Raw genomic sequence first — 23,238 nt, 5'->3', positions numbered from 1 at the left:
AACCCTCACTTTATCCTGATCAACCGAGACACCATCAGCATCCACGACATGACCCAAAAACCTCACAGAGCGTCTGAGAAAGTGACATTTTTTCTGTGCCAGCTTCAGATTGCTGGTCCTCAGGCTAGAGAAAACAATCTCAAGACGTTTTAGGGCCTCCTCTTCTGAAGGTGCAAACACCAGCAGGTCATCAAGATAACCCAGGAGGCTGGAAAAGTTCAAGTCACCAAAGATGCTGAGCATCATCCGCATGAAAGATGCTGGGCTGTTGCATAGACCCTGGGGAAGTCTGTTGTACTCATACAGGCCAAGAGGTGTAGTGAAAGCCGTGTACCGTCTGTCAGACTCATGGAGGGGAACGTTGTAGAACCCGGATGTGAGGTCCATGGTGCTGAAGAAAGCATTCCCACCAAGGGCAGCAAGACAGTCAGCCTGATGGGGCAGTGGGTGAGCATCCTTAACGGTTTTGGCTTTGAGCCAGCGGAAGTCAGTGCATATCCTCAAGTCACCTGTCTTCTTCCAACCCATTACCAGTGGCGAGGCGTATTCGCTGGTGGACTTACTGATGATGCCTTTCATCTCCATGTCTGACAGCACCTCTCGCAACTTATGATAGTGAGCCGGGGGTACTCTGCGATAGGGAAGCCTGAAAGGGTGGTCGTCAGTGAGGTGGATATGATGGACAAAGTCTTTCGCCTCACCACAATCCAGTTTGTCTCAAGAGAACACATCTTGGTAAGTCAACACAAGCTTCACCAATTTCCTCTTCCACCCATCTGACACTTCGCAGCCCTCAATGTCAATATCAGCCAACCCAGCGTCTTTGAGTAGCTGTGCAGAGTCAGGCACAGAGTTTGATGAGGGAGGAAAACTGGTATGCTGGTCAGTCAGAGTCTCGCAGAGACCTTGAGTGATGGGCAGGTCCTCTACAGCAATACAAGGAAAGACATCCGCAATCTTAGCATTGCGACGAAGTGTCACAGGGCTCTCTGTTGGGTTAAGGACTTTCATAGGGACCCAACGATCTCCCCACATGGGTGTTATAATGCGCCCCACCATTATGTTCTTTGGAGTGGAACGGGCTGACGTGGGTTCCACAACGACAGTACTTCCTGGAGACACAAGGGCAGAAGGTGGCAGCTTTCCCCAAACTACATATTCTTTTTGTGGCAGGAGGGTGACACTCTTCCGCAACCTGACTGTACCTACTTTATCTGGCAACACAGGAGCAGACCACCGAGATACAGCTCAGCAACTGCAGGAAGTCTTCACAATCAGTGCCAGTGTAATTGGAGTTAATAAGCTCCCAATACTTTGTATCAGCCTTCATCTTCTGAATGATGGGCCGGATCACATTGCTCCCCACAATGAGTTCATCTTTTTGCCCAGGAACCACAAACATTGGCACAAGAAACCTCGACCCATATACTTCAATGTCCAAATCATAGATGCATTTGGGTTGTGTGAGAAGGCCACCGCAACCAACCAGCACCACATTTTCAGAGACCTGCTGCGGAATCAGAGCAACACCAGCAGCTCTTAGCTTGCTATCAGCATCTTCACTTAGTGTGCATGACATACTTCCTGAATCAAGCATGCCTGTTAAGGAGCACCGGCCACTGACGGACACTGAAGTGTAAAACAACTCACTAGCCCTGCCAACTCTTTGTGAACCCATAATAACAGTCTTCTCATCAGAGAGGCTACTACAGCAGTTAACATATATGGCTTCTGGGTCTGTTGCATTTCTGGGGGTTTCATCAACACTGCCCATGCTACCCCTCTTGTTACATGGGCTGGCTAGTTTAAAGCAGCATTGGTGGGAGGAGGGACTGAAATGCTTGGTTTCTGGTGCAACTGTGGGAATTCACGCCTCATGTGTCCAGGGTCAAAGCAGCTGTGGCATAGCTTGTACAGCCTACAATGCACATGGGTTGTGTGTTCATGTGAGCCACACACTCTGCACGAAGCACGATGAGCACTGCGGTGCCCATGGGAATGACCTGTGGGTTGTGGGCACCTAGGACCAGTGGCTAGTGATGCAGTGCACATGGACAGAACCTTGTCAAACAGTGCTACCATCTGTTGAACACCTGGCTCAGCTGGAGGAGGGCCGGAAACTGGCAAAGATGGGGGCATGACATGAGGAGTCAAGGGAGGACAAGCAGAGGGCTGCTGAACACTTACCATGTCACCAGAAGAGAGAGGCTGACATGTGGCTGCAGAGGGACCAAAGGGCATAAGATACGAGGCTGGCTCATGTGTTACTGGGACTGCTTGAGCACCGCTGGAGTGGGGCTGGCTGTTAACAGCAACAGGGCTCTGATGTGGGATGGACAGACATGCTGTATTATCAGACGAAACACTAGACTGTCTCATTTTCCTCACATAGTTGTCCAGACGGCTCTGAACCTCAGCTGCAGTCCACTCCTCAGGGGCCTTCAGTTGAAAAGACAAGGCAAGACTGTGGTCAGGACAGTGATTAATGAACATCAAAACAACCTCACTACTGGGGTCCTCTACCAGCTTGCCGCGCCTGCGGAGACACTCATCAGCAGCCTCAATAGACTTGTTCAACCGGATCCAGTAATCCATGGCATTCTCACCTGGACGTGGCACAGTACTGTAGAAATCTTTCATGGGCAGGCTGGAATATGTCAAGTCGCTGAAGTTTGACCTCAGTATGTCAAACACAGCAGTAATAAGATCATTCCGATTCAACTCAGGGCGGCAACGAAGTGACACCTTGACCACATCTCTGGCTTTGCCAGTCAGTCTAGACATTAATATGGCAAACATTTCTTCATCTGTGTCACAGCTGATTCTGTGCAGCTAACATCTTATCATGTCCTTCCATTCACCGATGGGAAATAGATCTGTGTTGTCACCCTTGAAGTATGGTGGAGCTTTGGTGTCTGACTGAACAACAACCTTCAGCTGGGACTGGTCATTGCAGCTCGAGGGCACATTCTGGGGAGACTGTGGCTGGGTGGGGGCTGGCTGGTGCATAGAGTTAAGAGAGGATGTGATATTTTCCCCAATTTGTTTTGCTAAGTCAGTAATCAAGCTGCTCAACATGTCACTAGTGACAGCCTGGGTGTGTGTTTGGCGTTCGCAAGCAGCTGGTGTGGAGCTAGCTGGCATTAATGGTGAGTGCATCACTGACTGGTCTACAGTGTGGGTACCAATACCCAGGACTACTGGCCTACCCCTCCCAAAACACTTTGGAGCAATCTGATGACCCCTTCCCAAACCAAAGGTCACATTACTCCCCGCAAAGAACAGATCAGGCATAGCGCTATCCGCAGTTTCCTCACCTAACAAGTTGGCCCAGGTGGGATATCACTGTTTAACAGCAAAAAGAAGAAAAAAATGAGCCTAACCCCCACACACAATTATGTAAAACTTCACAAAACAATGAAATGTGGGGGGGAAAAAACATCAAAGAATCAAAACACCATACAAAATAAAATCAAATGTTGTTTTCTCCTCTCAATTAAAACAGACTGTAAAAGCCAATACCAATAGAAAAAAAATTATTAATTAATTACAATCCGTGCCTGTATAATTTGAGGCAACAATATGAAACAGTGACAGAAATGATCATCTACGAATTTGCCGTTTAAGTTCACACGTGACAGAGATGCCTGCAAGCCAAATTGCGGGGCATTTGTCACACAGGCACAATATAAAAACCTGTGAGTCAAAGCGCAGGGCACAGGACCCTGGCATACAGCGCACAGCTGCAGAGAGGAGGCGGGAAAATAGCGGCAGCAGAAGGAGGAGGAGGATTGGCGATGTGAGGGGTCACGGCACCAAGTGTAACCAGTGTGGTTCTGCGTTGTGTCTGATAAAAAAAGGTAAAAGAAAGAAAGACCTCCAAGTAAATAATTTGCCCACTACAGCTCCTACGACCAAATACAAACAGTGGGGAAGAGGGTTAGCTCAACCCACCACAACTTCCAAGCTAGCAAGGAGTATATATTCATGCTAGCATTTATGGCGCCTAAAACACATTTATGATACACTACACATAACATCTAACAAAAACAGGCTTAATAATGGCAATAATTGAACTAAAATCACAATCAGAAACATCAGGGTGGCTAAATATGAATTATATGTGTGTTTTAAGGTGTTGGAAAGAAATGACACCCACCTCTCCCACAGGGGAATTGTAGAAAAGGGGAGAGGCAAAAGGGGTACACTGTATTTATAGGAGTGCACCAAAGAAGAAGAAGAAAAGAATGAGGAGGGGCTCTAACTGATAATGAACATAACTACAGGCTTGGAGGTCCTAAAAGTCAGGTATAAAAGGAACGGTTTGGGGGTTTAGAACACATTTTGTGTAATTATAACAAGATGTGATTTATGACCCTGTTACAGCTGCACCTCCCGAAGATCAAACAATGAAATTATCTATAAACAAGGTGACTGAATGTGGAAATATGAATCATAATACGTAAATGTACAGAAATATACAGTTAACAGCTGGTTTAAGTAATAATTGATTGCATGCCCTGGGACAGACTGACAGAGGCGAGGCTGCCATATCGCACCATCGGCCCCTTTGGTTATCACTAGTAGGCGGTAGGTGAAGAGTCTTGACCACGGACACAACGACGGAGAGTGTCCGAGCCGGGGCGCGAACCGGCAATCTTCTGATCACAAGGCGAACTGCCAACTCTTGAGCCACGAACGGCCTAATTCGCAACGATAATAATACTTATGTGATGTAACACAAGCTTATAGGGATCATGTTATATACTTTTCCATAGCATTACATTTGAATTCGATCTTTCAAATAACGGACAGATATTTGTGAGATCATGATACATTTGTGAATGTATTTTAACATTCTAAATATGCATATGTACAGACAGATACATTTAATAATCATGACAATTATGTTGTATTACATTACAGTGATTTAGTGTTAATTTACATTCAAAATGTGAAGTCAAAGTCTATTTACGTAACTTTAATGATATTCTAGAAGAACAGAACATTACTGTAAAATGCACAGAAAAATACCTTCATATTAGGGTTTTTTCCTACGGTCGCAGCGTTACCCGCAACCTTGTTGTTAGTTCACATTCATTGGCCGATGCTTAGCGTCATGTTATTTATATTAATTGCAATTCCTACCTCTACATTTCTTTTTCAATACATATAATTAGCACAGCGTGGCCATGCAATGTTTTACATTGTGGCATGCAGAGAAATCTTAACAAAGAAGCTCAAAGAGAGAGCTTGAGCTTGTTATTTAACTCCAAGCTGGTAGGGGGAGCTCCTTAATAAAACACTTACGGTGCTACAATGTGCCTCAATGTTCAACAACAGCACAACAGAAGTCACTCATGGTACAGCACTCTCTCTACAAAACAACAACTGTCAGTGACTCTGCACCACGGCGTAAACACAACATTCAAGATAACGGTTTAAAGTAACGTAACCATAAACAATAAAACAAGAACATCTAAACAGCAGCACATGTCCCAAGGCATGATGGGAGACATTTCTGGATGTATTTTTACAATCTAAATATGCATATGTACAACAAAATATATTTAACAAACAAGTAAATTGTGTTTTATTACATTTACAGTGATGTTATGTTATTTTACATTTGACGTGTCAGATCACAGTCTACTTATGTAAATGTAATGATATTCTAGAAAAACAGTACACATCTGTAAAATACACAGTAAAATCATTTGACATTACTATTTTTGGAACAGTGTAGGCTAACACTAACTAGCTAACAAGATTATAAACCTGGTGCTAAACTAAGAGAAGCCACAAAATCAGTTTGAATAAGAGTAAACATTTACTCGCCAAGTCAGTGTATCAGGTAAAGATCCACAGCAATGACAACAATAATATCTTGAGCTGACGCTTTTCCAGGTTTGCTCAACATATTCCATAACAAATTCTGGCACCATGAACATGTGAACTGATCCGAGAGGGAGGAGGACGGTAGTCACGTGGCATTTTCAAAACACATCTTTCATCCTTCCGCACTGAGAAGCAAAACTTCCATCTTACTTAGTTTTTCTAAGTTAAGACAACTCAAATAAATTGAGTTTATCAGCGTGTTTGCATAAAAAGTACTGGTAACTTATTTAAATCGAGTTCTAATAACAAATTGATAAAAACTAAGTTCAGCCTTTTTAATATTTTTAATTAAACACAATATTACATTTTACAGTGCACGATGCCCAGCTGGAAACACTTCAGCTACCCGAGATTCACCGAATTTACAGAAAATGTTACATTTTTGTGATTTATATCGTTATTGGACGATAGATGTTTTATATCGGGATATGAGATTTTGGTCATATCGCACAGCCCTACTCTGAGGGGGGTTAGTGAAGTGGCAGTTGCCCACTCTGCCGCCCTCACCATCCGCTGCAGTTTTCTCTTGTCCTCCACTTTTTTTTTTTTAATTTGCCAAAGATTTCTGACAAATATTTTGTACATTGCTGGTATTACAGTTAATAAAACTCATACACTTGAGGTATTATAGTGAATATTCAATGTAGAAAATGAGTCACCTTGAATCACCTCCCCTCCAGCAGGCCAGAAAAAGCAGTCCTGCATCCAGTTTTGCTGTCTTGATGTCTCTCATATTCTTCTATCACCGTTTCTTTTAAGTTGCAGACATGACAGTCCAACGACAGGCCACCCTGTTTTATGTGAAGCATGAAGCCAGTGATAACAAGTAATAAGAAGTTGATAACTGGGGATTTTAACCTGAACCTGCTTCATGGTGCAGCTCTCAGGTCTCTCTTGAAAACGTGTTTAACATCAGTGAGACCTTTACTCAACTATTACCCAATAAGCTCCTCTAAATTAAGAAATTCGTTTCCTTGCCTTCCTTATACACATACTCTATGATACCTGTGTCACACCACAGCATCATCCTGTCCAAGGACAGTGATGGGTTCTGTAGCTGTCCTCTTCCTTCTGAAGCTGATCACAATCTCTCTGGTCTTATTTACATTCAGCAGATGATTCATCACAAACCACTCTGCAAAATCATCAATCATCAAATTGCAATCACATTATGCAATGGAAAAACATGTGTTAGTTTACTGATGATAACTGATTATTTCTTGTTGAACTTGTTGAGCTTTTTCCAAGGATCTAAAGAAAGAGATTCTTCCACTGTAAGAAGTCCAAGTTGTTTTTTGTTTTCCAGCTTACGAAGACGGCCCTCTTGGTGACAATAAAAGCTCTGAATGGACTAGCAGCAGCACATGTTTGCAATTATAATGTTGCAATCACATATGTTCATGCTTTTTATGGCCATAGTTACGACTGACTAAAGGATGCTGTTCCTTCTTGCATTATATTGTGTGGCTGTGCTTTTATTTGGGATTCATGTGTAGATTGCAGACTTTTAAATGTAGTCTTCAAATGAGTTTGTAAAAATACATTTTTGTACATGAAGATTTTATTTTCAGTCAAAACTATGATGATGTTTGCATGGTGTAGAAAGACAATATACTTAACCAATAAAAAACTGAAGTTTCTAATGCACTTAGAGGTTTCAGATCACAATACAGTATAAAAATCAAGACCAGCTATACGGCTGTGCATTTTTCTGTTTGTTTAGTCAGCTGTAGGCTGTACAATACATGGGTGGTGATTGAGGTCACACAGTCCCCTCAGTCGTCTCTTTCAGCTCCTCTTCAGTGACCGCAGGCTGGTAAGTCTCTGTGAGTCAAATAAGCAGATCCATTATAAACACAAACCGAGATCTTGCACAAAAGTTGATCAACTTGTGGTGAAATATGAAACTCTGTGGTCTGGATATTCATCTACATAAAAAATAGGCCAATTTTGACACATGGAAGCAGAAAAAAGCACCAACAGTGTTTAAGAGAGCTACTTCATGCTGGCTGACAGGACAGAAAAATTATATTTGTGCTTTACTGTAATGAGAAGTCAAAAAGTATGTTGTGGAAAAAAGTCCAGCTTTCCCTTGCGCTACACATCAAAAAGTATTTTTAACACTATTCTTCCAATTTTTAAAAAACACAAATGCAAGGCTTTACTGTTTGTATTAGAGCCTTCATACCTTATATTTTTAGTGACATTGTTTTTTTGTTTTTTTAAGGTGAAAAGTCTTGTTTCAGTGTTTCAGCATGACTAAAGTATAAACTGGTCCTTCCCAACATTTACAACAGCCTTTGTTTTAAAAACTAACAAAAGTTATTCTAAGATCTCATACTTGTAATTCAGACTCCAGTCTGTTTTATATTTAATATCTTTAGTTCAGATGAATAACAAGGAAATTATATACAGTAGAATAAACACCCCTCTATGTTCTATGTACCTTTATAAAAGGTCAGTTTTGATGCTATTAAACGAGGAAACAAATGAGGGTATGTCATTAGAGGTTCAAGATTGGTCTCTATAACCTACAAAATAAAAGCTTACATCAAATCTGCCTTGCTTAGATTAATGCCCACTAACAACTGTTATTAATCATCAACACTATAAAGGGTCAAGGCTGAACTTATTCTTGTTTACTCTCCCTGTTTGTTCCCCATGTTTTTTCTTGTGTCATAAAAGGCCTTAGATAACCTGATGTACCTTTCTCCTTTTTCGTGAACCTTCGGTAGCACCTGAACAGCACGACGAGCACCAATGCCTCCGTCACCTGAAAAGACCCATAGATCATTGGGAACAGAAACAGAGGGCCTATCACTTCCTGGGGGAAAGCTATCTTCAATATGGTGATGCACAGCTGGATGTTCTGACAGCCTGTTTCCACAGAAACGGTCCTCCGCTCCCTGGTGACAGACACACATGTTCATGAGTCATGAATATAAACAGAAAGGCTCATAATTCTTTCATCTTTGATGTGACTGCCTTGACTTGACTCGATGACTGAATTAAGCCAAAGAACCTACGACTGGCTGAGTCTGAAGATCGCAGAGAGGACATATCCAAAGGAGTAGCCTATCAAAGGCATGAGAGCAGCGATGGCCAAGAGCGGAGGAGACAGCACAGTCAGCATGACTCTTCCGATTCCAATGTTGGTTAAGGTGACGATCACCACAATAAAAATCATCATTATAATTAGGCCTACCTGCAAACAGCAGGACACGAAACAAATCAACTCCATAGCAATTTGACAGTTGACTGACAAACATTTTAAGGCAAAATGAGGCGTATTCCCTTTTACTTCATAACAAATGTGGCAGATAAAACATTGTGAGCTGAACTTGTATTTGACCACAGTAGTAAACAGTTAAGGTAATTACTTTTTTTTAAATTAAAGCTGAAAGTCTGACTTGAGTCACAACTTGATTGCTTGATTTAAAACCCACCATGATTGTGTACAGATGCAAAACTACAAAAAATGACTGTTGAAAAACTTAAGGACCTGACTCTGTTGTCAACAGATCCAATAAAAAGATCAAAACCAAAAATAAGCCGATCCAGTAACAAATAGTGAAGCCTGATTTCTGATTTCGAAGTGATACAGAGATCCTTTACCATCCAAAAACCAGAACACCATTCTCTAAACCATGTACTGGTTCACATTGACCTAGTTACCTATATACCACCCTGGTCCAAAGAACTCTTTAGGACTCACTGGGTAGTCATGTGATGTGAGAAAAATGAGAAAGATTCATTTAAAACATGTGACACACAAAATCAAACACTTGATTGATGTAAGAAAGTTTTGACTGATGATGTACTGATAAACATCTCTGTGCCAGTTAATCAACACTGTTTATCAGTTCTAGTGATCTGTCCAACCTTCAGACTCTTGTGAGTATGCACAGACCTTTGTGATGATCTTTGAGTACTGCGGCCTGTAGGTATTGATGATGATGCCAATGCCGCACGGCACCAGGATCATGACCAGTGATACGATAATTTCAACATAAGGGACAGCGTTCTGCAGGTCGGAGAAACCCTGACAGTAGAGGTAGAGCAGGAGAGGCATCATACCAAGAGCCAGCAACGTTGAGCAAGAGGTCATCACGATGCTGAAGGAAAAAGATAAGCGTGAGACCATGACAGCTTTTATCTTTTTGTAGCACCATAATGCTCAAAATTTCCTTCTCAGCATTATGTTGACAAAATGCATTCAAAATTTATCATAGTGTGAGACACTTCATAAACACAACACGAACAGGTTGCACAAATTCTGACTGTTCCAGAGGTTAAATACATTCTGTTTATATAGTGCCAAATCACAACAACAGTTACCTCAAGGTGCTTTATTTTGCAAGGTAAAGACCCTGCAATCAGATGACCCCCTATGAGCCAATGAAGAGAAACCAATGTGGAAGAAATATACTGTCTCTTTCTAAACTGCAGAAAGACTATATTTCTGTCTCAGATGTGTTTACATACAACATAAATAATGTGTATTCAGTATCAGTATTCTGAGGTTAAGCCAAGCAATGAGAAGAAAAAAATAATTAATATGAACAACAACAAGAAATAGTAGAAGAAGAATATTTGTGCAGCCATGTGTACATTACTTAGGGTTTCAAGGCAAAAAGGCAACAAAAATCCACTGCGAAACATTCCCGTTTTACCAGAAATTGAATGCTCTGGACTTTAATTCCCCTTTACAAAAAGTGAATTGAAAATTGAAAATATTATAATCTAGATGAGGTAAAATTTGACTGGAGAAAAGCAGTTTTTACAAATAGCAAGCAAGAGCCCAGTGGAAAGACTTCATATCATACTGAGTGTTTCTTCAGTCACATTTCTCACTCATTATGTGTTAATATACCTCTCTGCACTGAATCATACTTATTATTAATCTTTGGCTCTCTTCCAGAACATGTCTTATCCTGTCTTCCTTCTCTCACCCCAATTGGTCCCAGCAGATGTCCCCCCTCCCTGAGCCTGGTTCTGCTGGAGGTTTCTTCCTGTTAAAAGGGAGTTTTTCCTTCCCACTGTCACCAAAGTGCTTTCTCATAGGGATCAAATGATTCTTGGGTTTTTCTCTGTATGTATTATTGTACAGTCTACCTTACAATATAAAGCACCTTGACGTGACTGTTGTTGTGATTTGGCACATAAATAGAATTGAATTGAATTGAATATCATGTCTAAATTAAGCAGCAAGGTCTCTAGAAGCCAAGAGCAGTCCTTATGTTAATTGTTAAGATCGCAGAGTGGATGTTCCTCTTATTTCTACATGCTATCAAAAGCACAGTCCAGTTTTCCCACTTTTCTTCTTGTGAGCAGCTCACCGTTTGGGAGCCTCATGCATTACTTCCAAAACCCTGCCTAACTGGAAATTCCTCATATCCTGCCGAAACATTGCTTGTGTTATTTTTGCTGGTTTGGGAGCCCATGACATGCTTGCCAACTAATTGTTACAAGGTTGGCTGCTACACTGTGTTATGCAACTCTAGTACATGCCATTACGCTCTTGTTAACATTCCTTTGTTGATCAGAGTTCCTGTTTTGTCAGTGGTCATTTTCTTGTTCCCAAATGAAACAAAAACAAAAATTCTAATTCATAAAACATTAGTGGGGTTGTGTGAGATAACGATGTTCTTCCAGGCACTTGGTTATATAACAAGATAACAAGCTTGTAGTGACTGAAACAATCTGCATTCTTTGCCCTCATTGCCCACAGTCTGTCCTCACTGATCATGTTTAAGAGCAACAGGCCAAACGAGGTCCTCACATATCAGATAAAGGAGGACTGTCTCGAAGCCTAAAGTAACCACCTGTTGCTTCATAAGGGAGAGATAAGAGACGAGGTGAAAGGCTAGCCGAGTGAAAGTATAACGCCTAGGTGTCGCTCTGTTATGATAAAATGTTGATGATCTGTAAGACATTCATTTCTAATAACGTGTATCACTGCTTTTCAGACTGCAAGGTGTATTATGATTATCAGCGGTACGATAACAAGACGGATGAGGTTGCTTAACTTAAAAAAAAACAGTTTATTGCATATCTTTTCCCAGAACTGAATTTAAACAAACACAAACGGTTTCAGGTTTGTGTCTTTAACTTGTGTGATATTTAAAGTTGTTTCAAAGAAAATTAAACCATCTGGATTTGGAGGTGTCAGAAGAAGATACCTAAAAAATGTGAGATTTTAACAGCAAACCATTTAGGAATGCACTTCCTCCCGCAGTAAGGGGTTTTGAATTTTACAAATAAAATAAAGACTAATAATCTCTAAGGATTTATGTCTTTGTGCGTTTGATCGTTTAAGAAAAAACCCAATGCATTAACAGTTTTGTAGCTAAATATTTTCTGTTTGTGTACCTGAGGTTCATGTCGCCCTGAAGAGCCAAAGCCAGGATGTTGGAGAGAGCTCCTCCGGGACAGCAGCCACAGATCAGAATCACCACAGCTGCTATTTCAGCCAACTTAAACAGCTGTAACGCAATAATCATAGTAACCTCATATGCAAAAGCAACAAAAGCAAGATCTCATAATGACACAAATGTGCACTAAGAATACCTTTAGCATTTTCTTTAATTACTTTTTTTAATTACTGATGATTCCTCTGCAGTTAATGTCATAGTTCATGAATAAATTCTTAATCAGTGAACAGATTAAATGACCATTTTATATATTCAGAAAAAAACAGAAAATACTTTATTTTACTGTTTTAGCGCTACTAACATTAGAAATGACAATTAAAAATGAAGTAAAGAAAAAACAGGAACACAAATATTTTCCAGTACAAACATATTATGCCTACTGCCTTTCTTACTGTAGTGTTTATACTCTTATTTCACTTTGCATCAGTACCAACCTTAGCTAAGAAAAAAGCTGTGAGAGGCATTATGCCATACTGAGCCACGACTGCGATAGCCACCCCCTTAGGTTTTCTCATATGATGCTGGAAACAGAAGAAGAAAAGTTCACATTAGCATAAGATTGTCTCCTTACATTTAGCTCACATATGAAACTGAACTTGCTGTAGTCACCTTGATCTTGGACACCTCCATGGTGCATCCCAGTGAAACCATGGTCACAAATAAGACAATTATCATAATTATGTTGATGGTTTTGTCCATTACTGGTGACATGGTAGGCATGTAACTGGAGGTGCTGTTTGCATTTGTGTTGTTGAGCCACGGATCTGGATCGGAGATAATATCCACTGTGTGGTCCATGGTGCCTTCAAATCAGAGCTGTGAGTGGAAAATCAAATGATAGAGCAGGCTGACTTTTGCAGGCTCATTCAAAGAATTTTGTATCCTGGGGACAGAAGAGGTGCATTAAATTTCAGTCAGTGTGACTGTTCTAATATTTATGGTGCATTTGGTTGGAATTGTAGCTGTTTTAACCGTGAGTCTTGCACAATGGATTTGGTGTTGTGTGCAATGCAGTCCGTGACAGTTAACTTTGGCTTTTTGCAGGTTTTGCAGTTGGTACTATGTTTGCTGCTCATTAGGCCAGAGTGATGCACTGTGAAGCAAAATAAAGTCAGGTCAATGAATGAGCAACTTTAACCTCCAAATGTATGGAGGTTAAGGTTTAACAAGTTGAACGTGTCCTGAGATAAGTTCCCTGTTTTGAGATAGTAGTTGTACAGGTCATAGTACACATTATATGGGCCTGAGACCATTTAATGTAATCATTACATGTGCTGTAGATGTTCAGACTTTGAAACTCCTTTGAATTCCCTTACTGTGTTTGAGGTAATGCTGCTGCAGCCTACACACCTTATACCATCCTGTTTTTATAGCACACACAGTGCTGCATACACAGTGATATAAAATGACTTATTTTGTGTTTACAAGAAGATGAAGGAGTTTAAAGTCATTTAAAAGTACAGTGCTTGACATTTAACCAAAAACACTTGGATAAAACGTGTTTAACATGGCATAGTTAGCTAAACAAAGCATATGTCTCGCTGAAAGTCACTTAAATCTAGTTAATCTGTGCATTAATGCACAACAACATGCAGCATTTGCTTGTTTCAAACCTCAAACTCCAGCATGCCTCCATCTCCATGTGACAACCACATCCTCCCTGCTGGCATGCTCACATGCTGTGTGCACACAAATTACTTTCACAAGATTGCACATCTCTGTTTTCTGCTCATATAAACAAGAACATGTTTGGGGAAAAAAAACCCTACAGCACAGCAAAGCTCCATAAAGGTGTCAAGCATTACTTTTTGACTGTGCTGAAGGTGAAAATTGCACACCTAAATATAGAGGTCAGTCTGCAGAAAGTAGGAAAAAGAAGAAATTAGGAAAATTCTCAAGATGATTTCCAAGAAATGAACAGCTGCAGTTTTAAATTGAATATATATATATATATATATATATATATATATATATATATATATATATATATATATATATATATATATATATATTGCTGTATTCAGTGCTTTCTTTACCTTCTGGGACAGATTCTTCCTTTCCTCGTCTCTCGTCTCTTTGTCATTAAATCAACTCTTTTGTGTTGACACTCCTGTTATCTGTAACAAATGACACATGGAGGCTTCTGTTTGCGCAGAGGTGCCATCTAGTGCACAGCTGACTACAGCACTTTAAGAGAAAACAATCTCCTCCGGGAGTTTCTGTAATGAAAAACGATAAGAAACAAACAAACAAAAAAAGACTGAACTATTAACGAATAACTTTCTCTAACTTTAGAAAATCAAAAGGTGTCCATGTATTGTTTTTGTGGGTCCTTGCTGATCTGATTCATTCTTTGAATGAATCAGATCAGCAAGATAAGATTCTTTGATAAGATTCTTTGAATCTTATCTGATTCAAAGAATGAATCCGATAAGAACGCATTGTGTCTTTGACAGTGAACATCTGTGAAGGAGTCAGCACTGTGGAATTCCTCGAAGAGTCCCCAAAGATGTTTTCTGCGTATCCTGTTGATTAGCTGTAATTGAAGGAACAAGGGGGTTGCATTTTGAACAAATATCCAGAAAAAGACATGCCTGTGTGAGGCTTTGCTTGTAGATGAAAAATAATGCACCAAAAATGGTCATTTAGTGCTTAAAATTTTAGAATTACTGACAAATATTTGAGGCAGAAAGGGATGGGGCAGTGGTTTGTAGGGTTTGGCCTGTTGAGCTGTTGTAGTTGTTGTTGTTGAAGGAAAGCCCAACACCAAGACATTCAGAGATGAGAGCCGAGACATGTAATCTCTCTCTTCTGGGCCTGCTCAGGGACCTCCACCTGGGGGGACATGCCTCACCCAGTAGGCATCCCTGTCAGCTACCAGCTACTTTTAAGCTCTCTCGTCACCAGGACAGACTGGTATAGGTCGTGTCCAAATTCATGGGCTGCATCCTCCTGAGGCTGCATTTGTAGGCCGATTATGCCACAGCAACGCGACGACGGCTGTCCAAATTCGTAGACTCCTCCGAATGCAGCCGAAAAATGCGTCCTCCTTTTCCCAGAATTTGAAGGATGGGTCGGGTGTATCCTTCATGGCCCACCATATCCCAGAACTCATAGCGCGGCCCAGCCAATTCCAGTTTTGAACAATGCGGCTGCTACTAAGTTTTTAATATTACTCTTATTACTCTTTCTGGGTCACAAAATAAACTTTTAACATATTTTCAGGCGAGAATGTAGCTGTGTAAACTTCAAATATCTGCTCAGTTTATGAAGATATCGCATATTTGCAAAAGTGCTCTGACATTTTCGGAGACGTCTGTTATCCGCCAGCTCGATAGCTAGCCGGGAGCTCGAGGGTCACTAGAGCTGCCGAGAACGGCACAACTCCCGGCACATCATTTTCAGATCACCGCAGACTTCCGCTACTCAGGTTAAACGTAATATATAAGTCACTTAGACAACCTAAAAATGTTATTGTTTGGCTTTTTTCAGTGTTTTATTTGTTCATGAGTGAATCAGTTTGGCTGAGATTAAAGTTGTTAGATTAGATTAGATAAAATACAACTTAATTATCCCTCGGGTGGTTTTCACACAGCTGAATAAACATCAAATAGAAAACTGATTAAACAGAAGTGTGAGACAGTCGAGAATTTACACCAATGTCCTGTTATATTTTAGATAGCAAAGAGCAGACGGCTGAGTTGATTAAACTCCACCAAGACAGCGGTGACACAAATCTGAAGGTTAGACTGTCCAATTTCACAGCCGTTTACTTCCGGCCTACCCGACCATCTGAGGACCCGGCCCACGTAGACCGTGAGAGCCGGGTCCTCAGGAGGATGCAGCCCATGAATTTGGACACAACTATAGTGTCCACATCACTGCAGTCACAGCACCACTCCGTCTGTTGATCTCCCGCTCCCCTCTCACCTCACCCGTGAGCAAGACCCCGAGATACTTAAACTCCTCCACTTGGAGCAGTAACTCATCCCTGACCTGAAGTGGGCACTCCACCCTTTTCCAGATGAGGACCGTGGCTTCAGACTTGGAGGTGCTGATTCTCATTCCCAGCGCTTTGAACCTCTCAAGTGCGAGCTGGCTTCATCAGGTGGTGTCTTGCCTTGGGCAAGACACCTTACCCTACCACCTACTGGTGTTGGCCAGAGGGGCCGATGGCGCGATATGGCAGCCTCGCTTCTGTCAGTCTGCCCCAGGGCAGCTGCGGCTACAACCGTAGCTGCCTCCACCAGTGTGTGAATGTGAGAGTGAATGAATAGTGGCATTGTAAAGCGCTTTGGGTGCCTTAAAAAGCGCTATATAAATCCAATCCATTATTATTATCTAGTGCACAACTGACTTCAGCACCTCAAGAGGTGAAGCTCATCCAGGAGCTTCTGCAATGGAAATGTAAAAAATAAAAAATAAATCTGAATGAACTGGTAACTAATAACTTCCTCTAACTTTATGAAGTCAAAAAGTGTCTTTGTTTTCTTTTTGTGTGTCCTTGCTGGCTTAGCCCTTTAAAGCAAGAGGCATTGTGTCTTTGAAGATGAACATCTGTGAAAGAGTTGACATTGTGGAAATCCCTGAGGAAGATTCCCAAAGATGTTTTCTGTTTGCCCCGTTGGTTATGGACCACAATGAGTCACAGAGTATAAATAAAAAAAAGAATTTGCAGCCCTTTGTCTGAACACAATGCTGTAATCACAGAAACACCATCTTAACATATCCAGGGGGTTGCATATTTAAAAACAAATTTCAACAGATGACGAGTGGCTGAACAAACATACAGAAAGAAGAGGTCTCTGCTTTTAGATGAGGAATGATGCACCCGAAATGGGCTTTTAATGCTTAAAATGTCAGAATTTATCAAAAGTAGAACATTAAAAATACAAACAGATGATTCAGTCATTAGGAGTCTGCAGTCTTGCTTTATTGCTAAAAATACTTGCAATGATACCTTTTTGCCTGCTGGTTTGCCAGCAGATTAGCATCTGCCAGGTACAAACTCCACACATGATCACAAGTTATGTACAGCTGACAGATTGTTACCTGAATACTGATGCCAAGTTCCTCACTGGCTTTCAAGAGCTCATAATTCCATGCCAAAAATGATAGAAGTAGCTCTGAAATGACAACAGTACATCCTGCTTTATGCTTTAAGATGTTTTTTGGTTATAGTTGTGATAAAGATGAGTTTCCAGATGGGTCTGGGATGGGCGTGAGGTTCTGGGGGCGCTCCGTCTCTGGGCTGGGACCCGGACCGGGCCTCCGGGGCTTGGGTCCTGGTTGGTGTGTTGCCGGGGTTGTGGGCGGGTGGGTGCATGGGGGCCCAGCCCTGGAGCAGGGTGCCGCCGGTGCATCGAGCCACCTGGGGGGCTCTTCAACTGGTGGGGGAGATTGTCACATCTTGCAGGAGCTTTCCTCTCCTCAGGAGCTCCCTCTGCAGGAGGGGGAGATACAGGAGAGGTGGAGGAAGATCTCAGCCTGGGTGTTTATTGTCTTATGTAGTCTGGAAGATGAGTGGATGGTGGGGTGGGTGCAGTTTTCTCTGTGGTGGGGTTGGGTGGACTGTCCCGGGCTCTGTGGGGCCGGGCGGCGCTGCTGCACTGGGCCCCGGTCTGGATGGGCCTGGGCCCCCTTTCCCTGGCGGGTCGCGGAGTGTGGGGGTGCCTACTGGGGTCAGCGGGGGAGCTGGCCCCAGGGAGGGGTCACTTGCCCCTCCCTTCCTTCCCTCCCCATCTCCAGCTGCCTCCCTCTTCCCGCTCCACCACAACCACCCACACATGCAGGGTCTTGGAGTAGGGGTATGTCACCAGGGTGCAGAGGAGGCTACCCCCCCCTCTGTCCCCTTCTGGCTGCCTCTGCCTCAATTTTATCCCACAACTTAGACATTCACATTACTCACACTCTCATTACACATACATATAGGATCTTGGGGGTGGGCACGATACACGGAGTCCAAAGTACCATCAGGGTGTACACCCCACCCCTGGCATCGTTGCCCACCTCTCAATTTTAAGTACACATAGACATTGAGGGCTAGCAGGAGGGACTATGCGCTTACCTGCTGCTCTCTGGCAGGTAGCTCCAAGCCCTCCTGGGTTTTAAATGCACCTTAAAACACACATGCATCAACACTACAATGAGCGGGTGGAGGGAGGTTTGGAGTCTTCTCTCACCCCCATTCTCTGCGACCTGCTGGAGCAGGGGGGCTAGGAGGAGGAGTTGGCCGTCCGACTGCGGTCTGGAGTGTGGAGCCTTCCTGCTGCTGCGGAGTCGGGGCGGTCTGCCTCCCCCCACCGCAGGGAAAAGGGAAACACCACCTGGGTCTGGGTGCAGTTCCCCCCTCCAGGGGCGGGGGCACCTAGACCCGGTTTGTAGAGTACGCTTGGGGAGTGTGATCGTGTGTACAACGTCTCTTTATGTCTGTCTCCACGTTGGTTGAGTGTGGAGTAAGTGCATATGAGAGCATGAGGGTGGGAATGGATGTTTGTATCTGTGTGTGCCTGTATGTCTGTGTCTATATGTCAGGTTGGGTGTCAGGCGCCACCTCTCTGGGGACATCTTAGGCCCTCCAAGGTTTGGAGGCCTATCTCCCCCTACCACCACTTCCCCTGCCAGTGGCGGACCCCCTCAGACATCGGTGCGTTGGTGCTTCTTTGTGTCCAGGTACACACCGGCTCACTCCTTGGCGGCCGCTTATCGGGGCCTGGAGCCTGGGGCTCGCTCGGGCCACTTCGGAGGTGGGGTGCCCCCGGCCTCTCGGCCTGGGGCTCGGTCACTCAGGCGCAGCTGGCTGCCGGCAGAGCTCACGGGCGCGTCACTGCAACTCCCCCTGGCTTCTGCTCCGCGGCTGCTGAGTGAGCCCTCATCTGGGACTCTCCTCAGCTCTTTCCGGGACAGTGGCGCAGCTGCCCCTCTGTTGGTCTTCCTTGGTCTCTTGTGTTCTGGGGGCCTCTGGATGTCTGGAGTTTTGATCTCCTCCACACCTGCTTCATGCCCTGGAGGACGGGGCTGTGGCCCCCCCACACCCTCTAGCAGATTATTACATGAAGGAACCTTTTAAAAAATAAAAAACAAGCGCGTCCATGCTCACAGGTGTACACACGGGTGATCACACCCACAAACTACACCCTTTTTGGCTCCTACCTCAAAGCACACTGTGTTCTGTTGATCTTATGTGCTGCACAATAATGTTTAACATTTAGTATTTACTGTCATATTCCCATTGTGATGTTGTTTATTCTATTACTCTTGTTCTCTTCTGCTTGCTTTCTTTTTTCTTTCTCAGCAGGTGACCCAGGTGATTGATATATGCATTTTTTTTTCTCTGCCCGTTCTGTTGGTTTTTGTCTTTTTGCCCTTCTCCCCCGTCCCTCTTCTCAGCTGTTTCTCTTTCCCTCTTTCTTTCTCCCCTTCTTTCCCCCAGTCAAGTCTGTCCCGTATTCAGTAAGTGAAAATAGAGTGAACGATAAAGGGTGAATCGGGTGGACCATTGCGGCAAGGCTGGGATGGTCGGTTTGGTGGGGTGGATCCATTGGGCATCTTTCTTTGCCTTTGGACGGCAGTTCTGAGGGCAGGGGAGCCAAAAAGGGACAGGCCAAAAAAAAAAAAAAAAAAAAAAAAAAAAGACAATACCAGATATATGACCCTGAAAATTTTTTCATCTAGTAGAACTCTTTCAAACACACTTGTGTCCCTTTGGAGTCATAAATTGAACATAAATTTACAGAAACCATTAATGTCTCCTCTGATTTAAAATAAATAAAACACTACTAGGAGTAACTGTGACAACCACAAAAAAATAAAAAAATAAAATAAATAAAATAAAAAAAAGATGAGTTTCCACTGTTGCCGATGGACTTGTGGGAAGCATGTGGAGTAGCTCTATTTATTTGAAAAGAAGAAGATACACACATAAACACAAAAGTAGCTTATAAAGTGGTGTGGGCTGAGATTTTGGTATAATACATTAACATTTAGCTTATTTAGTTCATTTAGTGTATTTTTATATAGCATTAGCCCTGTGTCTGGCGGGATACATTCGGGTGTATCCGGCCTCCTGCTTTATGGAAGCTAGAATAGACTCCCACTCCCCATGACCTTGAACCGGATAAGCGGAAGAGAATGGGTGGATGGCATTTGCATTTATTATCAAAATAACTTCTAAACAGCAACAACTACAACAGATCAACAGGCCAAACACTACAGGCCTATTGTGTCAATTGTGTCAGCTTTTACGCTGTGAGAATCACGTCCTTCCCTTAACCCTGCATGACCAGTTGTTTATGAAGAAAACAGAAAAATCATAACAAAAGCATTTAAAATGTAGATAGAATAGAGATACATTCAATCTGAGTCAAGACACTAATAAAATTTTTCAAATATGTATATAGAACAAATTTCATATATATAATGATGTTTAAGTAAAACACGTGGACCCCGTGAGATACTGTATATACAGGTGCTTCTTTAGACACAGTAATCCAAGGTACTGGATGTCGTGCAAATAAAAAAGAAAGTCTGGAGAACAGTAATACTCCATTGAAGCAAATTGGCAAGATGTCCCAGTATGACGCAGAAAGAGCAGAGATTGGCATTTCCAAAAAAGTCAACACCATTTACTGTAAATCACTTGAAGGGATCTACAGCTGACATACAGCACAGACTGCATTCTGTTGTGAGACAGGCACAGTGAGTCATAACGTACCTGCTTGAAAGATAAAAATGCTAATTAGTATCACTGAAGAAACGGCCTCTGTTTTGGTTACTGTTGCAAAAAAACAGAATAATTATCTTTATTCTGTTTTTTGCAGCACACAAGTCCTATCTCGCTACTATAACATGATGCACAGCATTAAATTTAATTGTAATTTGAATATTTGAAAAGTATGTCGACATCCAGCCAAATAAAAATATATAATAAATTGTGGCACTAGAGCCTAACATGGTACAAACTTTTTTTAATATCATGTAATTTTAATCATTTGCCACATTTCCAAAGCATGTTGTTATCCAATAATGAGGACCGCAAAAACAGCAAATTATTATAAATAATTGCAATGCTAATTATTGATCAAAGGCTTTCTACACAATGAGGGAAACTGTGATAATGTGAAATAACTGTCCTTTTTCGAAATGGCGAACACAATGTTCCTATTAAATTTACACTGGTGGTACTACAGCCTGAATTCCAAAAAGAGTTGGGATGCTGTATAAAATGCAAAGAAACCCAGAATACAATAATCTGCAAAAACCCATAAACCGATATTTTATTCACAACACGACATGGAAAATATATCACATTTAAACTGAGACATTTTATTATTTCATGAAAAATACTACCACATTTTAAATTTGATGGCAGCAAAGCATCTCAAAAATGTTTGGATGTGTACTACAAGAATCCAAAAACAACATTGCCAATGTTTACCCAAAAAAGTACAAGACTAACGGCTATGAATGTGTGAATATGATGCAAAAATGTTTTCCAAATAAAAAAACGTGGACACCATGTCCTCTCAACTAAAGAGAAGAAAGACCATCTAATTTGTTATCAGTGCTCAGTTCAAGAGCCCGTATCTCTGATGGTATGGGGGTACATTAATGCCTATGAAATTGGAATTGGAAACAGAAAATCAGAATATGCAATCATAAATAACATTTAGGTAGAAAACATGGAGAAAACATTGAACATGAGATGAATGCTCTTGTGCAGTCCTGAGTATCTCAATTATTTCAGTAGCACACAATATATTTAATCTTAACATCATATTATTGTAATAATAACTTATATTTGTATATCTATTGAAAAATAGTTCAAATAAACAAAAATACATAAAGAAAATAGGGCTGGAGGGACAGAAACAGCCCCATAGCTGAGGACCATAGCATGTGAGACTGTGTATATGGGTGCAGCAGGTCAGAGAAGTACTAAGGGGCTCGTAACTGAATCATTGGATCATAATTATTATTTCACACTTTATTGCTGCAGCTGTTGATGATTTAATTACAATCCTACTTTTTCCTTCCATGTGCTCATCCAACAGTGCTGGGCATTGCAATTGACAGCACTCTCTTCCAGTTTGTATTTATCATAAAAATTGATAACCCACGCACTTTGATATACTAATTAGTGCTGCGCAGTTGAGATAAACATGCTTATCTCTCTGTGGATGACATTACTTACTCTTATTTATTTACTTTTATCTTTTTTCTTTTGAGGGGGGGGGGGGGGTTCAGGAAATGAGTTTGAATTATTTTTAAGTACAGTCACGCTTCATATTACATTAGTATACTGTATTTCATTTGCTCCATTTAGATTAACACTGATAATGTATAGTTAACTGATTTATTGATAAAAGTTTACAAGAATAATCTACAGTAATATCATCTAAGACAGTTTAAGGATGTAGTGAAACTTTTCTAGCATTTATCTGGCACTGCAGTGCTCCCCCCCCCCCCCCCCCCCCTTACTCCTTTTCATAAGTGATGCACCAACAACAATGGCAAGAAGGACAAAAAAAATCTCTAGTGGTGTCTGCATACTGGGGCTCTTCCAGTATGCCAGTATGCTGCAAGGGGACAAAAGGAGGGCATTTTAATGGTTTAGCAGGCCAATCTTGTAAGGACACGGGGGGGAGGGGAAGGTGGTTCAGTCTGGACAGATCATCTTTTCTAGCTGTAATTACAGCCAAGTCTTCCTTATACCTGGATTTTAATAGTTTTTTCTTCTTCTATAGTTAATCAGTGTCTCTACCTTCCTGCAGCCTGAACACTGTGAACTGTAATGGTGCTCCACACTTCATAACTCAGCTCAGGCCTGTGAGAAACAGTATTAAGGGTGTGGTGAGACAGCAGAAAATTTTGACTTTTGCTATATCTACTTCATCATCTTATTATT

At 41.9% G+C, this 23,238-nt stretch overlaps 1 protein-coding gene across 1 annotated transcript; it reads right to left on the bottom strand.

Annotated features, from left to right (window-relative positions):
* Positions 1-7,555: 7,555 nt before the first annotated feature.
* Positions 7,556-13,130, bottom strand: LOC146692193 (hepatic sodium/bile acid cotransporter-like). Its single transcript, XM_085431139.1, has 7 exons — positions 12,942-13,130; positions 12,767-12,853; positions 12,271-12,383; positions 9,809-10,013; positions 8,925-9,103; positions 8,605-8,804; positions 7,556-7,722 (listed from the first exon to the last, which is right to left on the bottom strand). Exons 1-7 carry the CDS (start codon positions 13,128-13,130, stop codon positions 7,661-7,663), a joined length of 1,035 nt encoding a protein of 344 aa, XP_085287265.1. The 3' UTR covers positions 7,556-7,660.
* Positions 13,131-23,238: the final 10,108 nt, after the last annotated feature.

The sequence above is a fragment of the Copadichromis virginalis genome, linkage group LG15 (genome assembly GCF_057382275.1).
Source record: "Copadichromis virginalis isolate Kocher_CV1m ecotype Utaka linkage group LG15, C_Virginalis_male_GT1.1, whole genome shotgun sequence".
NCBI classification, from domain to species: Eukaryota; Metazoa; Chordata; class Actinopteri; order Cichliformes; family Cichlidae; genus Copadichromis; species Copadichromis virginalis.
This window is presented reverse-complemented; position numbering and strand designations above follow the sequence as displayed.